Below are 18,333 nucleotides of genomic sequence, written 5' to 3'. Positions count from 1 at the left end.
TTTTTCTATAGCACAATTCAAGTTTATTCCATTCATTCTTGCAACACAAACTTAACACAGTATCATTTAGCAATCCAATGTCTATGAACCATGATAATGATAAACCAAACTGTGTCAAAATAGTTACATTGTGGAAAAAGGTCAAATATCAAAATGCACAAAGCACTATTTTTCTTCCATCAATTGGGTAGAAAGATGTGATTGTTTTCCCCATTTATAAAATATAAGACTGTTCAGTTTGAGATTTAGCATGCAACACTGCAACTGCTCAACTAGGACATTCCACTCTTACCAGCTTCTTCTATCCATCAATTAACCCATTTAGTACTGCATTAAAGAACTAAGTTAAGAAAGCAATGCCTATACAAAGGGGAGCAGAAAGCTTTAAGACCGCAAGTCATTATTTTAAATTGAAATCTGAAAGGAAAGGAAGGATATTGGTGCCAGAATTTGATTTCTAGAGTGCTAGCTTTGACGTCTCTTAAGTTTCCTACCTGGAAAAAGAATTTACTCCAAGAGTTTTCACTATATAAGAGCTAGCATGAGACATTGGTAGCCATCATTTTTCTTCTGAAAAGCAGGATATGATATGAATAGTGCATGATCTGTTCACACAAAGATCTAAAGTTGGGTTTGATTTCTTAATTTCTAAGACAGAAAACAGTGGGTGGACCTTCTATGCCATAGCAAATTCAGAAACATTAGTTTGGCTTAGAGCAAACACTTACGTATTCTGACCCAAGTGGCTAGAATATACTTAATTATAGCCACACATCAGAATCCATCTCTAGTTGCGAATAAAGATGTGCCAGAAAAAAAAGAACTGTGCAAAACGCCAACATGATCGTTTTTAAAGAAAAGGCAAGCAGGCAGAGCCTCAAATGTTTGGGCAACGAACTACATGAAAGAGGCTCAAAGTGATCTAATACTATCTAAGGAGGATTGAAGGCGAATGGACAGAGGGTTATGAAATAGCCAGTCATGAAGCACAATTTCAATTTCTCCTTCACTTGATCCATCAGATCTTTCATTTGACTTCAGGAGATATTAAGTGGATCATGCCTACTATGACTAAGAACGTTTGATTTAAAATTAATCTGAACATGTTCATTTACTCAATTAGCATCTTCATAAGCAACGCCTTTCGTGTCGCATAGGAAGGTGAACATGTGACTACACAGACTCTGCATGCAAAGCTTGCTATTTCTATATCACATTCCTGCACCAATACAAAAAAACAAAAAACAAAACCAGATTAACATGGTTCTACTTTTAAGAAAGCCTTTAAAGAATCTAGTTTCTTTCCCCCCTTTGCTGCTGAATATTTGAATGTTGGGGGTGGTATCAGTGCTAATAAGGGACAAATAAATGGCAATTTAAGATGTAACGCTAGCCTGCAATTTTGCATTGTCTATAGAGGCTGTATTCCTAATTCTGTTTTCCCATTTAAATGAAATGCTTTCAAAATTGAAAAGGTACATTCAATACTATGAAATGTGTATACAAAAGCACACGCCAGTTACCTGGATGACAATGAAGACATTGTATTGCACATCTTGATGCAAAGTCAGTAGAAGCCTCAGTGGGAAATTTTTAACATGATACAAAATTTATCCATAGTTTCTGAGGAAGAATATCCAAGTGCTATTTGCCCCAGCATCTTCTAATCAACACATTATAATATTACAAAACCTTATGCCTGAATGTTCTTTAAAAATGTCATCTTGAAGAGTTTTTGTGAAATGTCACGTAGAAAGAAGCATCCTTTATTGGGCAGCAATAAAGGCAGGGTTTCCTTTGGAAACATGACTATTTAATCTGTCAAATTACATTTTTCATAGACAATGCCATAGCAGTGACTCAAATCTTTTTTCAGAGACATATGCATTTTACAAGATCAATGTGTTGAGGATGAAACTAGGGCAAAGGAAGCTCCTGCCTTCTTTAAAAGAATGAAATTAACTTAAACTGAGAGCCATTCCTTCTTTAGTAATTAAGATACTTTGAGTTTAAATCTTGAAGGGCAAAGTCATCATCCTCTAGCACCAATAGGTCTGGAGCTGTCACTTTCTTCCAGTTAATATTATGATGTGCTGGGGTGAGGAAGTTCCAACTGGAAGTCTTTGAAGAGCAACTCTTACCCAGAACTAAGCACTGTCTATCATCTGGCTGGTTCTTCACAAAATGTTTGGATGGTGGAAAAAACCCCACACGATTTTGATCATCCCTTGGCACCCCGTTTTGAGATGCATTCCTGCTATCACTGTATATTCCATGTTAAAATAGGCAGCCAAAATTAGTGTGGCATCCAACTGTTAAATACCGGGGAATGATAAACCAAAGCCTTCAGCATTGCACAACCTACGTAAGGCACAGGGATACAGTTATCCCAGTGCCTTGACTGGGAGATGACAGCATAGCAGCACAGGGCTGCTACTGCCTTTACAAGTTAGAAAGTACAGGGATGGAGCTTCTGTCTGACAAACTTCCAGCAAGTCTTAGAAGAACAAGGAAAGTTTGCAGACTAAATTTCAGACTCCATTCTTCGCCCCTTCTCCAGCAGAGGTTCAATTTTGCTAGAAATGGGGGGAAAATTGTACCCTGAACAAAGTCCTAAGGCGAAACCAATTATATGGATTTCTACTTTCTCCAAGCAGGTTGTCTTTTTGATAGAGGTACCTAACTAGTCTGATTTACTGTGATTTTTTTTCCCTCCCTCCCCAATATTTAGCTGAAGAAGCTGGAAGATACAAAGAGTGACAGACAGGCAGCAGTGTGAGGCCACAGGAGAGACATTAGATCTCAGTCCATCCGTCACTGGAGAAGAGCTTTGATTGCCTGATTGTCAGTGGCTTCAAAGGCAGTTAGACCATCTGGCCCTCTCACAGTCTTATCAGCACCCTGTAAAGAGATGAGAAGAGCTGTCACTTTTAGAGAAAAGGTGGAATTACATGTACCAGAAGCAGTTTCTCATGAGAGGGTCCTGGTACGTTTGTTTTCTTACTTTACAGTCTATATAATTTCTTCAACTAGAGTCACATTGGCTTGACTAAGGTGTGTGCGTTAAACAAGAGAGATCATTTTCAATTCATTCACCATTAAAAAGACAGGCTTTAAGTAATCTCACAATCCAAATAGCACATTTAAGTTATAGAAAGCTTCATGCTCCCATGAAGACACTTCAGCCTCTTGGGTCCACTTAAATAATAGTATTTTCAAAGTATTAATACACATTAAAGTTTTCAATCAAAAGACTCAGTTCTAGTTATCTTAAGACAAAATGCCAATTAAATCCAGGTGAAACCATGGTTCCCAAACCTTGCCTACTTGACTCCTCTTCTGATACAGAGCCACAGCCACAATCCTGTTCCAAAGCCTTTACTGGCTTTGCATATACACTGGAGTTTTACAATACACCTTTAGTGGCCTGGGATCCATTCTGCTAAAGACCTTTCACAGCTCCAAGGTGGAATTAAAAGTGATTGTTCTGTCAGTGCAAACATTTCTGCTTGTCTGATGGACTGCTCTTCTCTCTCTTCCCCACACGTGGTGGTCCGGGCTTTTTTCCCCTGACACCCCCCCAAGTAGTTTTGGGTGAGAGGAGGAGGATGGGTGGCCCTGTTGTATTAGCAGGACTCGTGGTGATTCCTGCTAGTGCAACAATTTAGTTGAATCTGGTCCCAAGTGTTGCAATTTTTGAAGGAAAAGGAAATTAAAGAACTCTAGATGACACTGACCTGTACGCCTACAAGTAACCTTCTCCCGGAGCTTTATATATAGGTGTACAGGTGTATATATATATACATGTAGGCGTACATATATGTAGGTGTACAGTGGAATATAAATATCAGACTTGCAGAGCATTTCCTCCACACCCACATGCACCTCTACAAAATGTTGGAAAAGGTTAAGCTCTACAACATTTACTATTCCTAGATGCAGTCATTTCAGAGATAAAAGGACTGAAACTTTGCCTAGTTAAAAACCTACCATATTTTCTCGAGTCTAATGCACCAGTGAATCTAATATACACCTCAATTTTCAGAACCTTGAAACCAAATGAAGTATTTGCTGCTGAATGTAAAAGTGCCATCGAATCTAATGCACACCTTAATTTTCGCAACGTAATTTGGCCAAAAAAGGTGAGCATTACATTCGAGTAAATGTGGTAGTTAAAAGAACTTTAATTATTGCAGACATTGGCCTAGAAGAAAGGTTGATTTACTCCTTCAAGTTAGACTGTCAACTTTCCACGGATTTGTCTGTCTTTTAAAGGGGATGTCAGGTGGGTCTGAAGTACCACAAGCACAGAAGTATGGCCCAAAGATGCTTAATGACTCCACTCTGTCAAAGTCAAGGCTGTAATAGACTATAGCCAATCACTATGATTAGTATGTCAGCTATGTCTGGGAACACTCATTCACTTGAAATCGCCACACTCGAAAATTTTCCAAGTACACCTTAGTTTGAGGTAAAATAATAAATCAATTTGAGCATGTCAGTCTCCACATTATTTGGAGTACATTTGAGGAAAATGGCATGAGAAAAGAACACAAAAGGGGAAGAGGGCAAGAAATGACGTTTGACTTAAGTGCTCCTGTACTACTTGCAGAAGGGGGAAAATTAAGGAACAAATGTTTTCATTACTGAAGATCCTACAGAGGTCTTAATGTTCCACAAGATTAGTAAACATCTATGTTGCATTATGAAGCTAGCATAGATTTAATTTCTTTTCAACCAGCCTGCAGATTGAAATAATGTGTCTTGCTTTTTGGGTAAAGGATTGAGGAATGTTTCCTACTCAAACTAGAAACTCAAGAGGTTTTGTCAAGATACAAGGAAAAGTATAGAAAGAAAACCAACAGTACTTAAAAATAAATAAATCTCAAATACAATGTTTCAACTATAGGACTAAAAAGATTGTTAAAATGGGGGAGAAATACAATCATGCATAAGCACCGATGCCATCAATTCAGCGTAGGGTAATCAAGGCAGGTCGATCTAAAACAACAAAACATTTGGCAGCAAACTTATGGAAGGGATCAGCAGGTGAGGGGAGTTTTAACACAGCAAGCCACCGCCACATTTCAGTGATCCAGGATCCACTGAGATCTAAACATTGTAATTGCTTTGCCTTTTTTCCTTCTTTTTTTAAAGTAATCCACACTATCAACTCTTTTTTGATAGAGCAAACTCATACTGATGTGATCAAATATACTTTCTGAATCAAAGGCAGAAACTACTGGCATTGACAAAAAAAGAATCTTGAAGGTCTTCTCCAAATTTTCCCTTTGTTCTTTTTATACCCTTCCCATATACTCAGTACCAGAGTTGAAAAAGCACAAAGTGACACTAAGTAGCTTCCAAGCCTTTATTTTAAAGTCAAAAGATAAATCTAGACTTTTGACTCCACAAGTACTTTAAGGACAAAGAATACAATTCATAACCTACTTCTGCTGGCTTGAAGTTTTAGTATGAGTGAATCCTAGCAAGATCTCTCTATATTTTTCAGGCAAACAGCAAGTAAACACTCACAATGTTAACTCAAGAGAACCACAGTATTTTGTTATCATGAGATGGTATGTGTCCTATACAACCTCCAAAGGGGAAAAGCTCTCAGAATAAATTGGCTTTATTTTCCTTAGTTTGAGTATGTTAAAGTCAATCAAATACTAGGGCTGTGTGCATTTGCTTCAGACAAATTCCAAATCCAGAACCAAAGTGGGACATTTCATATATTTGGGAGTCAGCCAAAGCAAAGCAATTTCCTTCTGAACTGTTCCAAGGCAACTCTGTCTGTTTCCAACATTTCAGAACCTATTCAAATGCACAAACACTGAAAATTTGTACTCTCGTACCCCTAGATGCTCTCCCTGTAAAGAAAATACCAGGGAAGTGGGGGGTGTACTTTTGTGACTGACAGCTGTAGCTCTCAACCAGAGGATTTTACAGGGCTCTTTTTTTTTTAACTTCCCGTCAGTACCCAAGGTGGAACTTACCAGAAAGTCTTCCAGTGTTTTTCCACTGCTTTTTGTGACTGTGTGTCAAATAGCAGCAGTACTGAAGGCTTCAAATAATGGACTGAGAAGCACCAATAATTCATGGTTCACACCCAGTCTCCAAGGCAGAAAGGAACATGAAGTTCCACTGAGTCCCCATAACCTGAGTCAAGCTCTCCCTGTGCTTTCTCCCTGTCTGCTGATACAAGGAGGGCAAGGCACCATTTTCTGGCACCATCATAAGCCTGCAAGAAGCTTATGATGGGTAAAAAGATATAGGTACCAGAGTTTGTGGAGGTGCTGGGAGATAGCTGCCCTTGTCACCTCTGCTGCCTACTTTGTCACTGCTTATAATAAAAATGCAAGTGATGAGCAGGGCTCCCACCCCCCCCCCAAAAGGAGGATACTCCCCTCCCCTCTTGAAATAATATGGGGAGGGATGTGTGCAGGAAGAGCTTTAGATGCACAGATGCTTACTATAGAGCCAGTCATGAGATCTGGGCTTCCAAGTTCTGAAACAGAGAAAAGAGGACACACACATACACCCTCTTTGCCTGAAAGAAAAGGATTTTGGTGGATCTCTGGGGGCTTTACAAGCAGGTAGGGTTATATAGTTATATATATGTGTTGTGCCCAACACAACTCCTCATTACACCTGTCAGCATGAAATATGGCAAATTTCGTCCTATAGAAGAGACTATTATGTCTACAAGTTTTATCTCATTATGTCAGAGAGCAGAACAACTATAGCTATTTGTTGATTTCCCCATTGTAGTCACTGGGGGCACCAAGTTTCAGATTTTCCAAAGCAGGGTTCTGATTCTGACCAGAGGTGAAGTGTGTGGTCTGTGAAATCGTTTCAGCCAAATTTGGCCACATTCCAGATTGTCTATCCAGTGTGCTAGAAAACATGTAGCCCAAACTTTGTAACACAGCACATCCTTTGTATGCAGGAGGCTGAAGCCTGACTCACCAGCATCTTCATCTATGTAATTTCAGGTAACAGTATTGGGAATGAAACCATGAAGAGCCAGTCACCAATCAGATTTGCCTGTTTTGTGCAGTACAATGGTGTGACAAGCTCTCACTTAGAACAAGCTTTTATCTACTAAATATGTGGCTCTTCTAAAACTTCCTGTAGGAAGTTTCTCTCCTTGCTTGACTAGCCTCTACTTTGTAGTCACATTGAATCTGGCTATCCTTCTCACTGCAGTTGCATTTAGCATTCTATAACATCAGAACAGCTCAGAAGATAGCTACCTAAGGGGACTTTCAAGACTAAATCATAGCAAAAAGGAAGACACTGTTGACTGTACGCTTAGATTTTCCCAAGTTATGTTAAAAGCCTTGTCCTTAGCTTCTCTTCTTCTGTCTCTTGTCTGTTTTAATATTGTAAGCCTATGGGCACGGATTTCCATTTCTCCATTTTTGTATAGTGCCCACTGGGTAATACTGACTAAGTAATAGGAAAGAGCCACTGAGATCAATAAGCAACTTAACAGAGAGGAGAAAATTGCAGGGGAGAAATAGTAGACACAGGAAAGGTTAAGCATCCTTACCTCTCACCTGCTAAGTCAAAACCAATGTAAGTCCATTGATTTCAATGTGTCTACTCTCAGCATGACTTAGCTGGATTCCACCCAATGAATATTAGGCTTACTTACCTTTGACAGGAGTAACTTCACACAAGACACATGGCCTTCATAAACTGCTGAAAGGAGTGGAGTGATATTGTGTTTGTCTGGAGCCTGTAAGAAAGAGAAATGAAGTTACACAATAAATTCCATCTACAATATACTATATCTAATAATGCTCAGATATCACATTCTTGGCAGGTGGGTATCTACCAAAAATGATACCGTTGCACACAGAACATATTTAGCCAGCTGCAATGTTGCTAAATGAAAGCAAGTCCAGACCTACACTTTACTTCTGCAAAAGCATGTCCCTAATTTTCCTGAAATGGGTTATAAATGCTGTTAATTATTGGAATTGGTTACCAAATGGAATTACATCAGGCTACAGCAGAGGGAAGGATGGGAGGCAAGGCCATTCCAAAAGAGTAGCTCCTTTAAGTCTCCTATTCTCCCTGAAGTGTTTCATCTCAGCTAGTCATCATAGGAACTTCATACATTTAAGAATTTGGGCATGAATTTTCTTGATTTCCTCTTTCCTATAGACTCTTTCCCCCTTTTATATCATGGCCTTTAGACTGCAAGCCTAAGGGTAGATGTTGCCCTGTTTGTTATTGATTCATCTAGGATATTTTTTGGTTGAAGAACGGGGTGAAAATATTTACATAAAAACTTAGTATACAAAACACATTAGAAAACTGGCAGACTTTAACCTGAATAGAAGACAGTTACTGCAGACAGCAGTTTCTAAGATAATACCAACTACTATTATCTTACTAGAATACTAATAATGAAGCAGATTTATCCTCTCATAGGTCTAATATGAACCAGACAGAAATTGCATTGTATCAAATAAAATGGAAGTGTAAAAACTCACTTCATACAAATTGTGTAGTGAACTGCTGAATCATTCAAATGTCTGAGCCATTCAGATTAACCAGATTTGTTATTTTTAATTATCGGCCAGTTACTGAAGACTGGAGACATATTAGTTTTCACAGAGCTGAATGTAGCATAAGAGGCATTTTACTTATGGATGCATCTCATGATCCCTTCTAATGAATAGTCTGTTTTTGTCTGTTTTTGTATTGTTTAAAATACATGCAAAACCTGTTTGAACAAGAGGCAACGGTGGAGCAAACATTGCTGCTGCTGCTGCTGCTGCTGCTGCTACTACTACTAATAATAATAATATGCACATACATCCAAGGACAACTATGCCTCTACATCATTGTTTTGAAATGCACAGAAAACTATCATTTGTCTTCAGTCAAAGACAGAACTAAACCAGAACTAGACAGAGTTTTAATCAACATACATACATTCATATCAGCTCCTTTTAGTAGAAGGAACTCCAGGATCTCAAGCTGTCCACAGTCTGCAGCATAGTGAAGAGGTTTCCTCCCACCTTCAAGTGTCCGATTAACATCTTCACCCTTCAAAATTAAAAAAGTTTATAATTTTATATAATTCTACATCAAGTTTAGCTCTGAGATCTAACTATGGTCATTACTCAAACATAGCAGACAACACTTGCTTAAAACTCTTGCTCAAAACACTTGCTCAAGACATTACAGCAATATGGGGAAGGTAGTCTGCAAAGCAATGCCTCATGTCAAGAACCAGGAGTGTCAAAATTTATATCCATAGTGCTTGTTGCAAAGCAATTTGTTTATCCTGTTCCATTCATCCCTCTACACCTCCTTTAACTTTCCCAAACTTTGATCTGTTCATAGCTTGAAGGTTCACCATTATTAGGACTAATAAATGTACAGCATGTGGTATTAACGCAGCAGTGAAATCTTACTAATACTATTAGAAGTTATTTAAGAAGTAGATGTTTTGGAAGCATGACCTCTCAGTGGCATGCGCAGACATGGCGAATCGTGACCCGTGCATGCGCAGACGCATGCATTCGCTTCAGGATGCGGGGCTCCAGAACGGATCCCGTTTGCATCCAGAGGTACCACTGTATAATCCAGCCCCCCACAAGGTCTGAGGGACAGTGGACCGGCCCCCTGCTGAAAGTTTGCTGACCTCTGTTCTACATCATGTTTCTTCCATAGGCCACAAGATGCTTTGTGATGCAACCAAGAAGCCCATAAAGTCAACTGGTATTCCCTGGTACAGTATAGTGATTCTGAACCTAGAGGTTCTACACAACTATTAACAGACATAATATCCACAAAATGTATTGTTTTTCTTGATTAGATTAAAAGCTACTACCAAATTCTGTATACTGTCCATGTCTTTTGTTTGTTATACTTTCAAGTGTTATATAGAGTACTTATAGCAAGCACTGTATGAAAATTCTGAAGGATCCACACACCACAAACATCTTGAAAGATTGTATCATGTCCCAAGTTCAATGACCCAATAAATTCCTTAACTCAAATAATTAGCAGATTCCAAGAATGTAGCAATTTACTCTGTCACAATATACTTTTTGGCATACTTCTGGCACAACAACAGTATTTCTAAAGTACTAGTAGCGACTTTGCTTTTATGGTTCAGAATTTTAGAACTGCTGAATGTCCCTTTCATTTATTAGAACTCAAAGGCTTCCAGACCATATAGATACTGTGCTTCCAGCTCTGAATAAGAGTCTTGATAAAGTCTAATCATTTAAATTCCTCCATTCATTTGCATCTCAAATTATAAGACTGAATTAAATTTTTATTGTCTTTACTCATTTGATGCACCATGACATCAGAACATTTAAAAAGTACAATGAATAACTTTAGTGATAAATCTTTTAATTGTGCAACTCTAAATTTATAATTTAAAATGTTCATTGCTTTTCCTTCTGATTATTAAGCCAAGCCAACTATCTTTGCTTTTGCCTGTCTTTTGCATTTCCCTTTTGTTACACTAAAAGATTAGTTCTTTGAATACTGAATTCAGTCAAACTGTTACAGAATGCTCATCAGCACTAATGCCCTAATCACTTGAGACCACTGAATGCACCTCTTGTTCTGATAATACCAACTCCTATCCTGAACAGCAATATAAAAATCCACTTCATGTACCTTCTTCTCAGCTTCTAACTAATAAGCACTTAAAGGCTCTTTTCAGGTCAATATTACCTCCTCTATTCATACATGTAATGCATAACCTAAGGGAAATATGTGTCAGTATAAGAAAACCTATTTATTCATTCTAAGAAAAGGATTCTTATAGTATATCCCTTCAAGAAGAAGTAAAAATGAAAGTCTAGATTCCAATTAAAGTTTTTGAAGTGTCTCAAGACTGAAAACGTATCCCAGAAGTCTTATATTTCTTCACGGTGAATGTAAACCATCAGATAGTGGAATAATTCTCTCACACACTAAAAGGTTCTGGGTTGGCTGCAGTTACTTAGGAAAAAGATCTCGAAGATGAAAGCAGCAAGCTCTCAGAAGTCAGCAACTTGGCTTTCTTAAGACCAACATTATTCGGAAAGGAACTGAGAAGACACAAAGTAACAAACCCCTATAAAATATAAATCTAAAGTCCTCATATCACACAAAGAACTCAAGACAAATTTCAAAAGTCCTCTGCAAGTGATCTGCTCCTGCTGGGTAGAAAGCAGGAGGGAAGGAGAAAGAAAGAGAGAGAAAAAGGGGGGTCTTCTTTTGGCTCTGTCCCAGTCCAATCCTTCAAGTCAGCCCTTCTCATAATTGGCATGTGCCCAAGACATTACTCCCGAAAGAATGCAGGCCTCAACAGAAAAAGAAAGAAGGAAAAAGATTGCCCACTCTGATCTACAGCAGGCTGATTTTTAGAACACCTATTTGCTCCAGTTTCTTTATGTCAAAGAAAAGGAACCACAGAAAGTAGAGAAAAGAGCAACTAAATTATCAGGTCAGAAGCATAAATTTGACCAGAGAAATACAAGACATAGATTTGAGCCTTTTCAAAGCTTCGAAGACTCAAGGAATGTTACGATGTTTAAAATTAAATGCGCTGGTGGAAGTTAATAGAACTCAACCAAAGAACTGTGGTTACCTTGATGAAACTGACAAATTATCTGATTTAAGGCAAATTTAAGATCTAGGACATCAAATTTGCTACATTCCTGTGGTAAACAAGGGAGAACTGATTAAGTGTTGTGTATACTGCTCTGTCTAGCTTTTTAAACAAGAGAGGCAGCAAATGAGGAAATGTGAACTCTGGACCAGGCCTCCTTAGTTCTGGAAGCAAGAACATCTCATCCAGGAATAGCTGGCGACATGGTTGAGCCTTTCTGTATGTCAGTGCACTCCTTTCTGTATGTCAGATTACAAGAATCTTAGAACCACGATATAATCATTTTGATACTGAAATGTTCACAGCAAACAGGTACATTAATCCAACACAAGTACAGGCCCAATAGAAGGGAGAAGAGTTGTCTGAATTGGGCCTTGGTTTTAATTAGAGTTTTTTAGTTCTTTGCTTCAGACTCTCCAACCCCTAATCTCTTTGTCAAATCTGCCAGAAAAAACAGGAAGCTGATGTGCTATATGAGCAGGCAAAAACAAAAGTCTCCCTGTCTATTGAATTGGCATCAGGCTCTTTTATTGAACAGTGGTACCTCAAGTTACAAACGCCTCAGGTTACAAACACTTCAGGTTACAAACTCTGCTAACCTGGAAGAGTTACCTTGAATTGAGAACTTTGCCCCAGGATGAAAACGGAAATCGTGTGCTGGCGGCGCAGCGGCAGCAAGAGACCCCATTAGCGAAAGCACGCCTCTAGTTAAGAACGGACCTCCAGAACCAATTAAGTTCATAACTAGAGGTACCACTGTATTCTTTTTGGCACCTGCTTAAAATATTTTTGTTTAGGGAAGCTATTCAGACAAGTAGATGTTAATGTGTTTACTGCTGATTGTAACTGCTTTTTAAACAAATGTTTGAATTACCTATTTTTAACTGTTTTATTTATAATGGTAATATTTCTTATAAACTGCTTAGGCTTTGCCACAATCAAGCAGCATATAAATCTTGTTAACAAAAACATAATATAAAATGTGGCCTTCTACATATTGTTGAACATCTAGTCCCATCTGTCCCAGCCAGCATAGCCAATGGTCAAGGATGAATGGAGTTGTAGCCCAACACCTGAAGGACCACAGGTTTCCTATCCCTGGTCTAACCAAGTCTCTAAACAGGAAGTCTGGAAATAATGTTTGGGGTGGAGGAGAAAGGGACAGTTGAAAGAAAAATGTTTAAAGTGAGCACTAGAAAAATTTGAACATGAAACCAACAGAGGCTGCTATCAGGAGCTGACACAGATCAAGCATAAACAGAAAGGATCTACTGTAGTGCAGTCCAACACATATTTGAGTACAGCAGATAGCATCAGAAATGCATGGACTACAAGACAGAGAGGGATAGTAGTATTTATCGGGCTAGGTGAATATACTCATGACTCAGTTAGAGCTGATGAGACTTTCACACTGAGAAAATTGAGTTCAGCCAATAGGCTTTCATAGAATCCTACTTGACCCAAGTCTAGACCTACCCATTTGTTGCAGTGAATCCAGAGCTAGCACATCCCTAATAGATTCATAGAATCCTACTTGACCCAAGTCTAGACCTACCCATTTGTTGCAGTGAATCCAGAGCTAGCACATCCCTAATAGATGGCTATCCATCCTATGTTTGAAGAATTCCAGGGAGGAATTCTAGGTAACTGGCTCCATTGTCTTACTATTACACTCATTACTGCCTCCAGGCAACAGAGAACAAAGCTTTGTCCCTTTCTACACAACAGCGTTCCAAATATTTGAAAAGTGCTATTAAGCCCCTTCTTAAACTTCTCCTCCTCTCCAGGCTCAACAAACCTGGTTCCTTCAAACTTTCTTCACAGGACTTGTTTTTCATACCAGTGACCATCTTTGTTGCTCTCCTCTGAACCTTGTTTGAACTTGTTCACATTCTTCTGATAGTGCAGCACCCAGGAATTTGAAACAGTACTCAAGATGAAGTCTGACTATTGATTAATTTATTATGAATCAAGACCTGTCAAATCAAACCCCATTGTAAGCCCATTCACATTTTTAAAGTATTTGTGCCTAACTGCAGTCAATTGTACATGCATGGCAAGCTGATTAGCTTCTCTTGTCACATAGGTTTATCATAGAATCACAGAGTTGGAAGGGACCCCAAAGGAATTTCAACTAAAGCATCCAAGACAGATGGCCATCCAACCTCTGTTTAAAAACCTCCCGAGGCAGTCTGTTCCACTGTCAAACAGCTCTTAAGTCAGAAAGTTATTCCTGATGTTAAGTAATGTGCTAAGTAGACATCTGTGCAATTCAAATACAAAAAATGGAACCCAGAACCAGCAGATTCATACCTTCAGAACTCAATAGAAGAGGCTGAACATATGTTTATGACTACTTCACACAAATATGATCACCACTATAATGTCCTGTTGTACCATATACACCATAGGATCAGACAAAGACGCATTCCATATTACTAATTGCACCCTAGGGAAGGCAGCTTTCTTTCTTTTATTAGCCTAGAGGAGGAGGATGGAAAAGTAGATGAGTGCATCTCTCTTAACTCTCTGTTTGCATGCTATTTCAAGCTGGAAAGAACCCCACAGTTGTAACTATTGCTATTGTTATTAACCCCACAGTTGTAACTATTGCTATTGTTATTTAGTACAGTATTTAATACCTGCTTTTCTATATAGAGTACCCAGGGCACCTTAAAAAAAAATAGAAGTGTTGTTAATATATAAATTGATTAACATGACCACCACCAAACTCTAACACAATAAGGATATTGTATACAAATCTAATTTTTAAAGTGATATACTGGTATGTCTATCCTTTTATATGCCTGTTGCCTTTGTCCATGGAGTTTTCTTGGCAGGGATACTGGAGTGGCTTGCCGGTTCCTGCTCCAGGTGGATCACGTTTGGTCAAAACTCTCCACTATGACCTGTCCATCTTGGGTGGCCCTGCACGGCACAGCTCATAGCTTCTCTGAGTTATTCAAGCCCCTTCGCCACGGCAAGGCAGTGATCCATGAAGGGATCCAAAAAGCAGAGACATCACCTTGCCAACAAAGGTCCGTATAGTTAAAGCCATAGCCCTGTAGTGATGTATGGAAGTGAGAGCTGGACCATAAAGAAGGCTGATCGCCAAAGAATTGATGCTTTTGAATTATGGTGCTGGAGGAGACTCTTGAGAGTCCCATGGACTGCAAGAAGATCAAATCTATCCATTCTTAAGGAAATCAGCCCTGAGTGCTCACTGGAAGGACAGATCCTGAAGCTGAGACTCCAATACTTTGGCCACCTCATGAGAAGAGAAGACTCCCTGGAAAAGACCCTGATGTTGGGAAAGATGGAGGGCACAAGGAGAAGGGGACGACAGAGGAAGAGATGGTTGGACAGTGTTCTCGAAGCTACAAACATGAGTCTGACCAAACTGCAGGAGGTGGTGGAAGACAGGAGTGCCTGGCGTGCTCTGGTCCATGGGGTCATGAAGAGTCGGACATGACTAAACGACTAAACAACAACATGTCTATCCTGGAATTTGTACATCATTTACAAATGTCCTACATAGGCTGCCTAAATTCTTCAGCAAGTATTCTTCAGTACAGGTATCAGTCTACAGAAGGCACCTTGTCCAAAATTGTTTGCCAGAGCCTACACAAATCTATAGCTACAAGCTGGGTGAAGTGATTTTGTTGTAGATACAGTTACTTTCCCTCTTCCCCGACATTCAGGCTTTATGAAACCTTCATCCTATAAGACTTTTGTGAAGTAGAATAGCCTACTTCTATAGTATATAAAACAACAACACTAATCAGACCAAAGGTCTACCCAGCTAATCAGCATACTTTGAAAGCAACCATACTGGGGTACTTTCCAAAGTTGTTACACAGGAAGGCAGTAATTTCATGGATTTAAATTCTGAAGTGTCCGAACTATTTAGTGAATGAGTTGGGCAAGTCTATGTAATTTAAAAGCAAAAGGAGAACACTGATGAAGAGGGCAGAACTTCCCTGCTTGCAGCTTCTATCCTCAAGTGGTTTCCTCCTGGTGCTGTGGGTTAAACCACAGAGCCTAGGACTTGCCGATCAGAAGGTCGGCGGTTCGAATCCCCGTGACGGGGTGAGCTCCTGTTGCTCGGTCCCTGCTCCTGCCAACCTAGCAGTTCGAAAGCACGTCAAAGTGCAAGTAGATAAACAGGTACCACTCCAGTGGGAAGGTAAACGGCGTTTCTGTGCACTGCTCTGGTTCACCAGAAGCGGCTTAGTCATGCTGGCCACATGACCCAGAAGCTGTACGCCGGCTAATAAAGCAAGATGAGCGCCGCAACCCCAGAGTCGGTCACGACTGGACCTAATGGTCAGGGGTCCCTTTACCTTTAAGTAGCCAAAAATGCCTGAACACAAGAGCCCCAGGGGAGCTTCAGTGTCCTCACTTCTTTCTACATGATTAAATGTGAAATCGCCCCTAACACCTAGAACTATTGCCCTAACATCATTTTTGGACCCAACTTCTACCAAAACTCCACTGCCTTCCATTTCCAGGAAACTGCACCTTGTCCAAGGACATCCAATTTTACAGCCAGGCTTTTGTAGTTGAAAGCCACCATTTCTATCCCATCTTTACTCCAAGAAGCTCAATTTGGTGTACATGGTTCTCTTTACCTCCATTTTATCCTCACAACAACCCTGTGAAGCAGGATAGGCTAAGAGACTGTGACTGACCAGCGTCACTCACTTAGTTTCATGGCTGAGCAATGATTTGAACCCTGGTCTCTCAGGCACTGGTTTAGCACCAACCACTAAACCAAACTGGCTCTCTTATAAATCTGCTTACCCTATTTCTGATCTCAGTTATACCACTAGCCCTGGAGGCAGAAGGCTCTGCAGATCAGCTATTTGTTTATTTGGCCACCAGAAACATGAAAGTAGACAATGAAATCCATTTGCTGACCAGCTCTTACTTCCACCCTTGCACAGAACAGCACAAGAGGCTGTCATGCCCACTTTTTAATAAATGTTTGAATAAGAGAGAATATATAACAGAATGGCAAAAGGTGCATCTCATGCATGCTTCTCCAGTTCTTATGAGATGGATTAATTAGTTCTTAACACAACTTGTTATACACTCTCAACTGGACTGGCTAAAGAATACTAAGGTCTTAATCCTCCCCACTTAGTTTTTCCAATGCTACTTTATTTTATCACCTTTGGCTCAATAAAAACCTAGTGGGTACTAAGGTCTTCCATTCAATGTTTCCATTGCTATTTTAGTTCATCACCATTTGCTCAATTAAAAACCCAGCAGGATGTTGAGACACCTATCTCATTTCCTTCACACACTTATCATGCAGCGATTATATTTTGTTCCCTGCTAAATAAAATAAAATAAAATACAAGTACAGATACAGCAGGTAAGGACCACACATTGAAGAAAGGGTGTGGCTTTACGTTTGCAGCATACAATTCACCCAATATAATTTTGGAGTGGGGCAATTCTGCCCTCTAACCCTTTGGGGGGGGGTTCAGAAAGAGCGAGCTGGGGAAAGAGGGAGGATGCTTGAACCTCTATAAAACCTACGAGGGACGATAGCACGCTCTCCACAAGCAAGCTCAAGCATAAGGGTGGGCGGGGACTAGGCCTCTAACAGGAGGAAGAGGCAAAGCCTTCCCTTCAGCTTCCATCACGGCGTCAGGAAAGATGCAGCTCCACGACGAAGGGGGGCGAGCGGGGAGGGGGTCACCCACCATCCAAATCATTTCCGGTGCCCTGGAGTGAGGCAAGAGCACCCCTGAGCATGTGTCGATTGCGACACCGACACACACACACACGCGGTCTCCAGAAGGTAGCAGAGGAAGAGCTCGGGCCTGAGCCCCGGCACCTTTAGTTTGCGAAGCAGATGACGGCGGGTCCTGTGAGGAAGAAGGGGGAGCCCCGCCTCAAGGCCAGGAAGCGGCGCCCAGGCTCTCCCGCCCGCCCTCCCTGCCTGCCTCCCCGCCCCCGGCGGCCTTACCTTGGCCACGTAGTCCTTCACCTCGTCCAGGTCTCCGTTCTTGAGGGCCCACATGAACTCCTTGTCGGACATAGCGGCTGCCGCCCTGACAGGGGACACGGCGAGAGGGCCTGGCAGCGTTCGCGCGACGAGGGGCGGGGGAAGAGGAAGAGGAGGAGATGGGCGGGGCTGGACCGGAAGCGGGCGCGGCGTTGGTGGCGGCGGTTGGGCTGCTGCTTCTCGCGGCGGTGACGGCCGTTGCCACGCCAACGGCGCTCGCTGCGCGCGCCTTACTCACGGAGAGGCCGGCAGAGGGGGAAACTCCGCGTCCGCCATTAACGTTTCGAGTCGTTTATACTTTAAACGAAGTGTACTTTTAAAACAACAGTAACAAAAATAAATAAATCCGTCTTTCGCATCTCTCCCCACACCGCTTTCGCTCGCTCGCCCCGCCCCCACAGAAAAAAGAAAAGTGAGAAGTCCGCGGAAGCACGCATGCGCCATGGGGGCGGTATCCGGCCCTCAGCCGCTTTAGCCGCCTTTTTTCCCTCTGCCTTCAGCGCCGTAAGGAAGGGACGGGCTGCGGAGCGTGCGCATGCGCAAGGAGGAAGGAGCGTCCAAGTCGCTCATGGAAACGAGAATGGACCGGCGGATTAAAAAAAAAAAAAAAGCAGCGCGCATGCGTCTTATTTCCTCCAGGTTAGCTCGTTCAAACTTAAACCGGTTAAGTTGT

At 40.9% G+C, this 18,333-nt stretch overlaps 1 protein-coding gene across 1 annotated transcript; it reads right to left on the bottom strand.

The window, feature by feature from the left end:
- Nucleotides 1-18,314, bottom strand: MTPN (myotrophin). The gene is made up of 4 exons (XM_083572436.1): nucleotides 17,622-18,314; nucleotides 8,956-9,069; nucleotides 7,664-7,747; nucleotides 1-2,901 (listed from the first exon to the last, which is right to left on the bottom strand). Exons 1-4 carry the CDS (start codon nucleotides 17,691-17,693, stop codon nucleotides 2,815-2,817), a joined length of 357 nt encoding a protein of 118 aa, XP_083428562.1. The 5' UTR covers nucleotides 17,694-18,314; the 3' UTR covers nucleotides 1-2,814.
- Nucleotides 18,315-18,333: the final 19 nt, after the last annotated feature.

Source organism: Podarcis filfolensis (assembly GCF_964270895.1).
Source record: "Podarcis filfolensis genome assembly, chromosome: 10".
Classification (NCBI taxonomy): Eukaryota; Metazoa; Chordata; class Lepidosauria; order Squamata; family Lacertidae; genus Podarcis; species Podarcis filfolensis.
This window is presented reverse-complemented; position numbering and strand designations above follow the sequence as displayed.

Excerpts from the sequence above, each read along its gene's own strand:
- MTPN (XM_083572436.1), bottom strand. The coding sequence starts at position 17,693 with ATGTCCGACAAGGAGTTCATGTGGGCCCTCAAGAACGGAGACCTGGAC. Across the intron at positions 9,070-17,621 it reads TGAAGGACTACGTGGCCAAG|GGTGAAGATGTTAATCGGAC; the intron begins GTAAGGCCGCCG and ends TTAATTTTGAAG. Across the intron at positions 7,748-8,955 it reads TAAAAGGAGCTGATATGAAT|GCTCCAGACAAACACAATAT; the intron begins GTATGTATGTTG and ends TCTTTCTTACAG.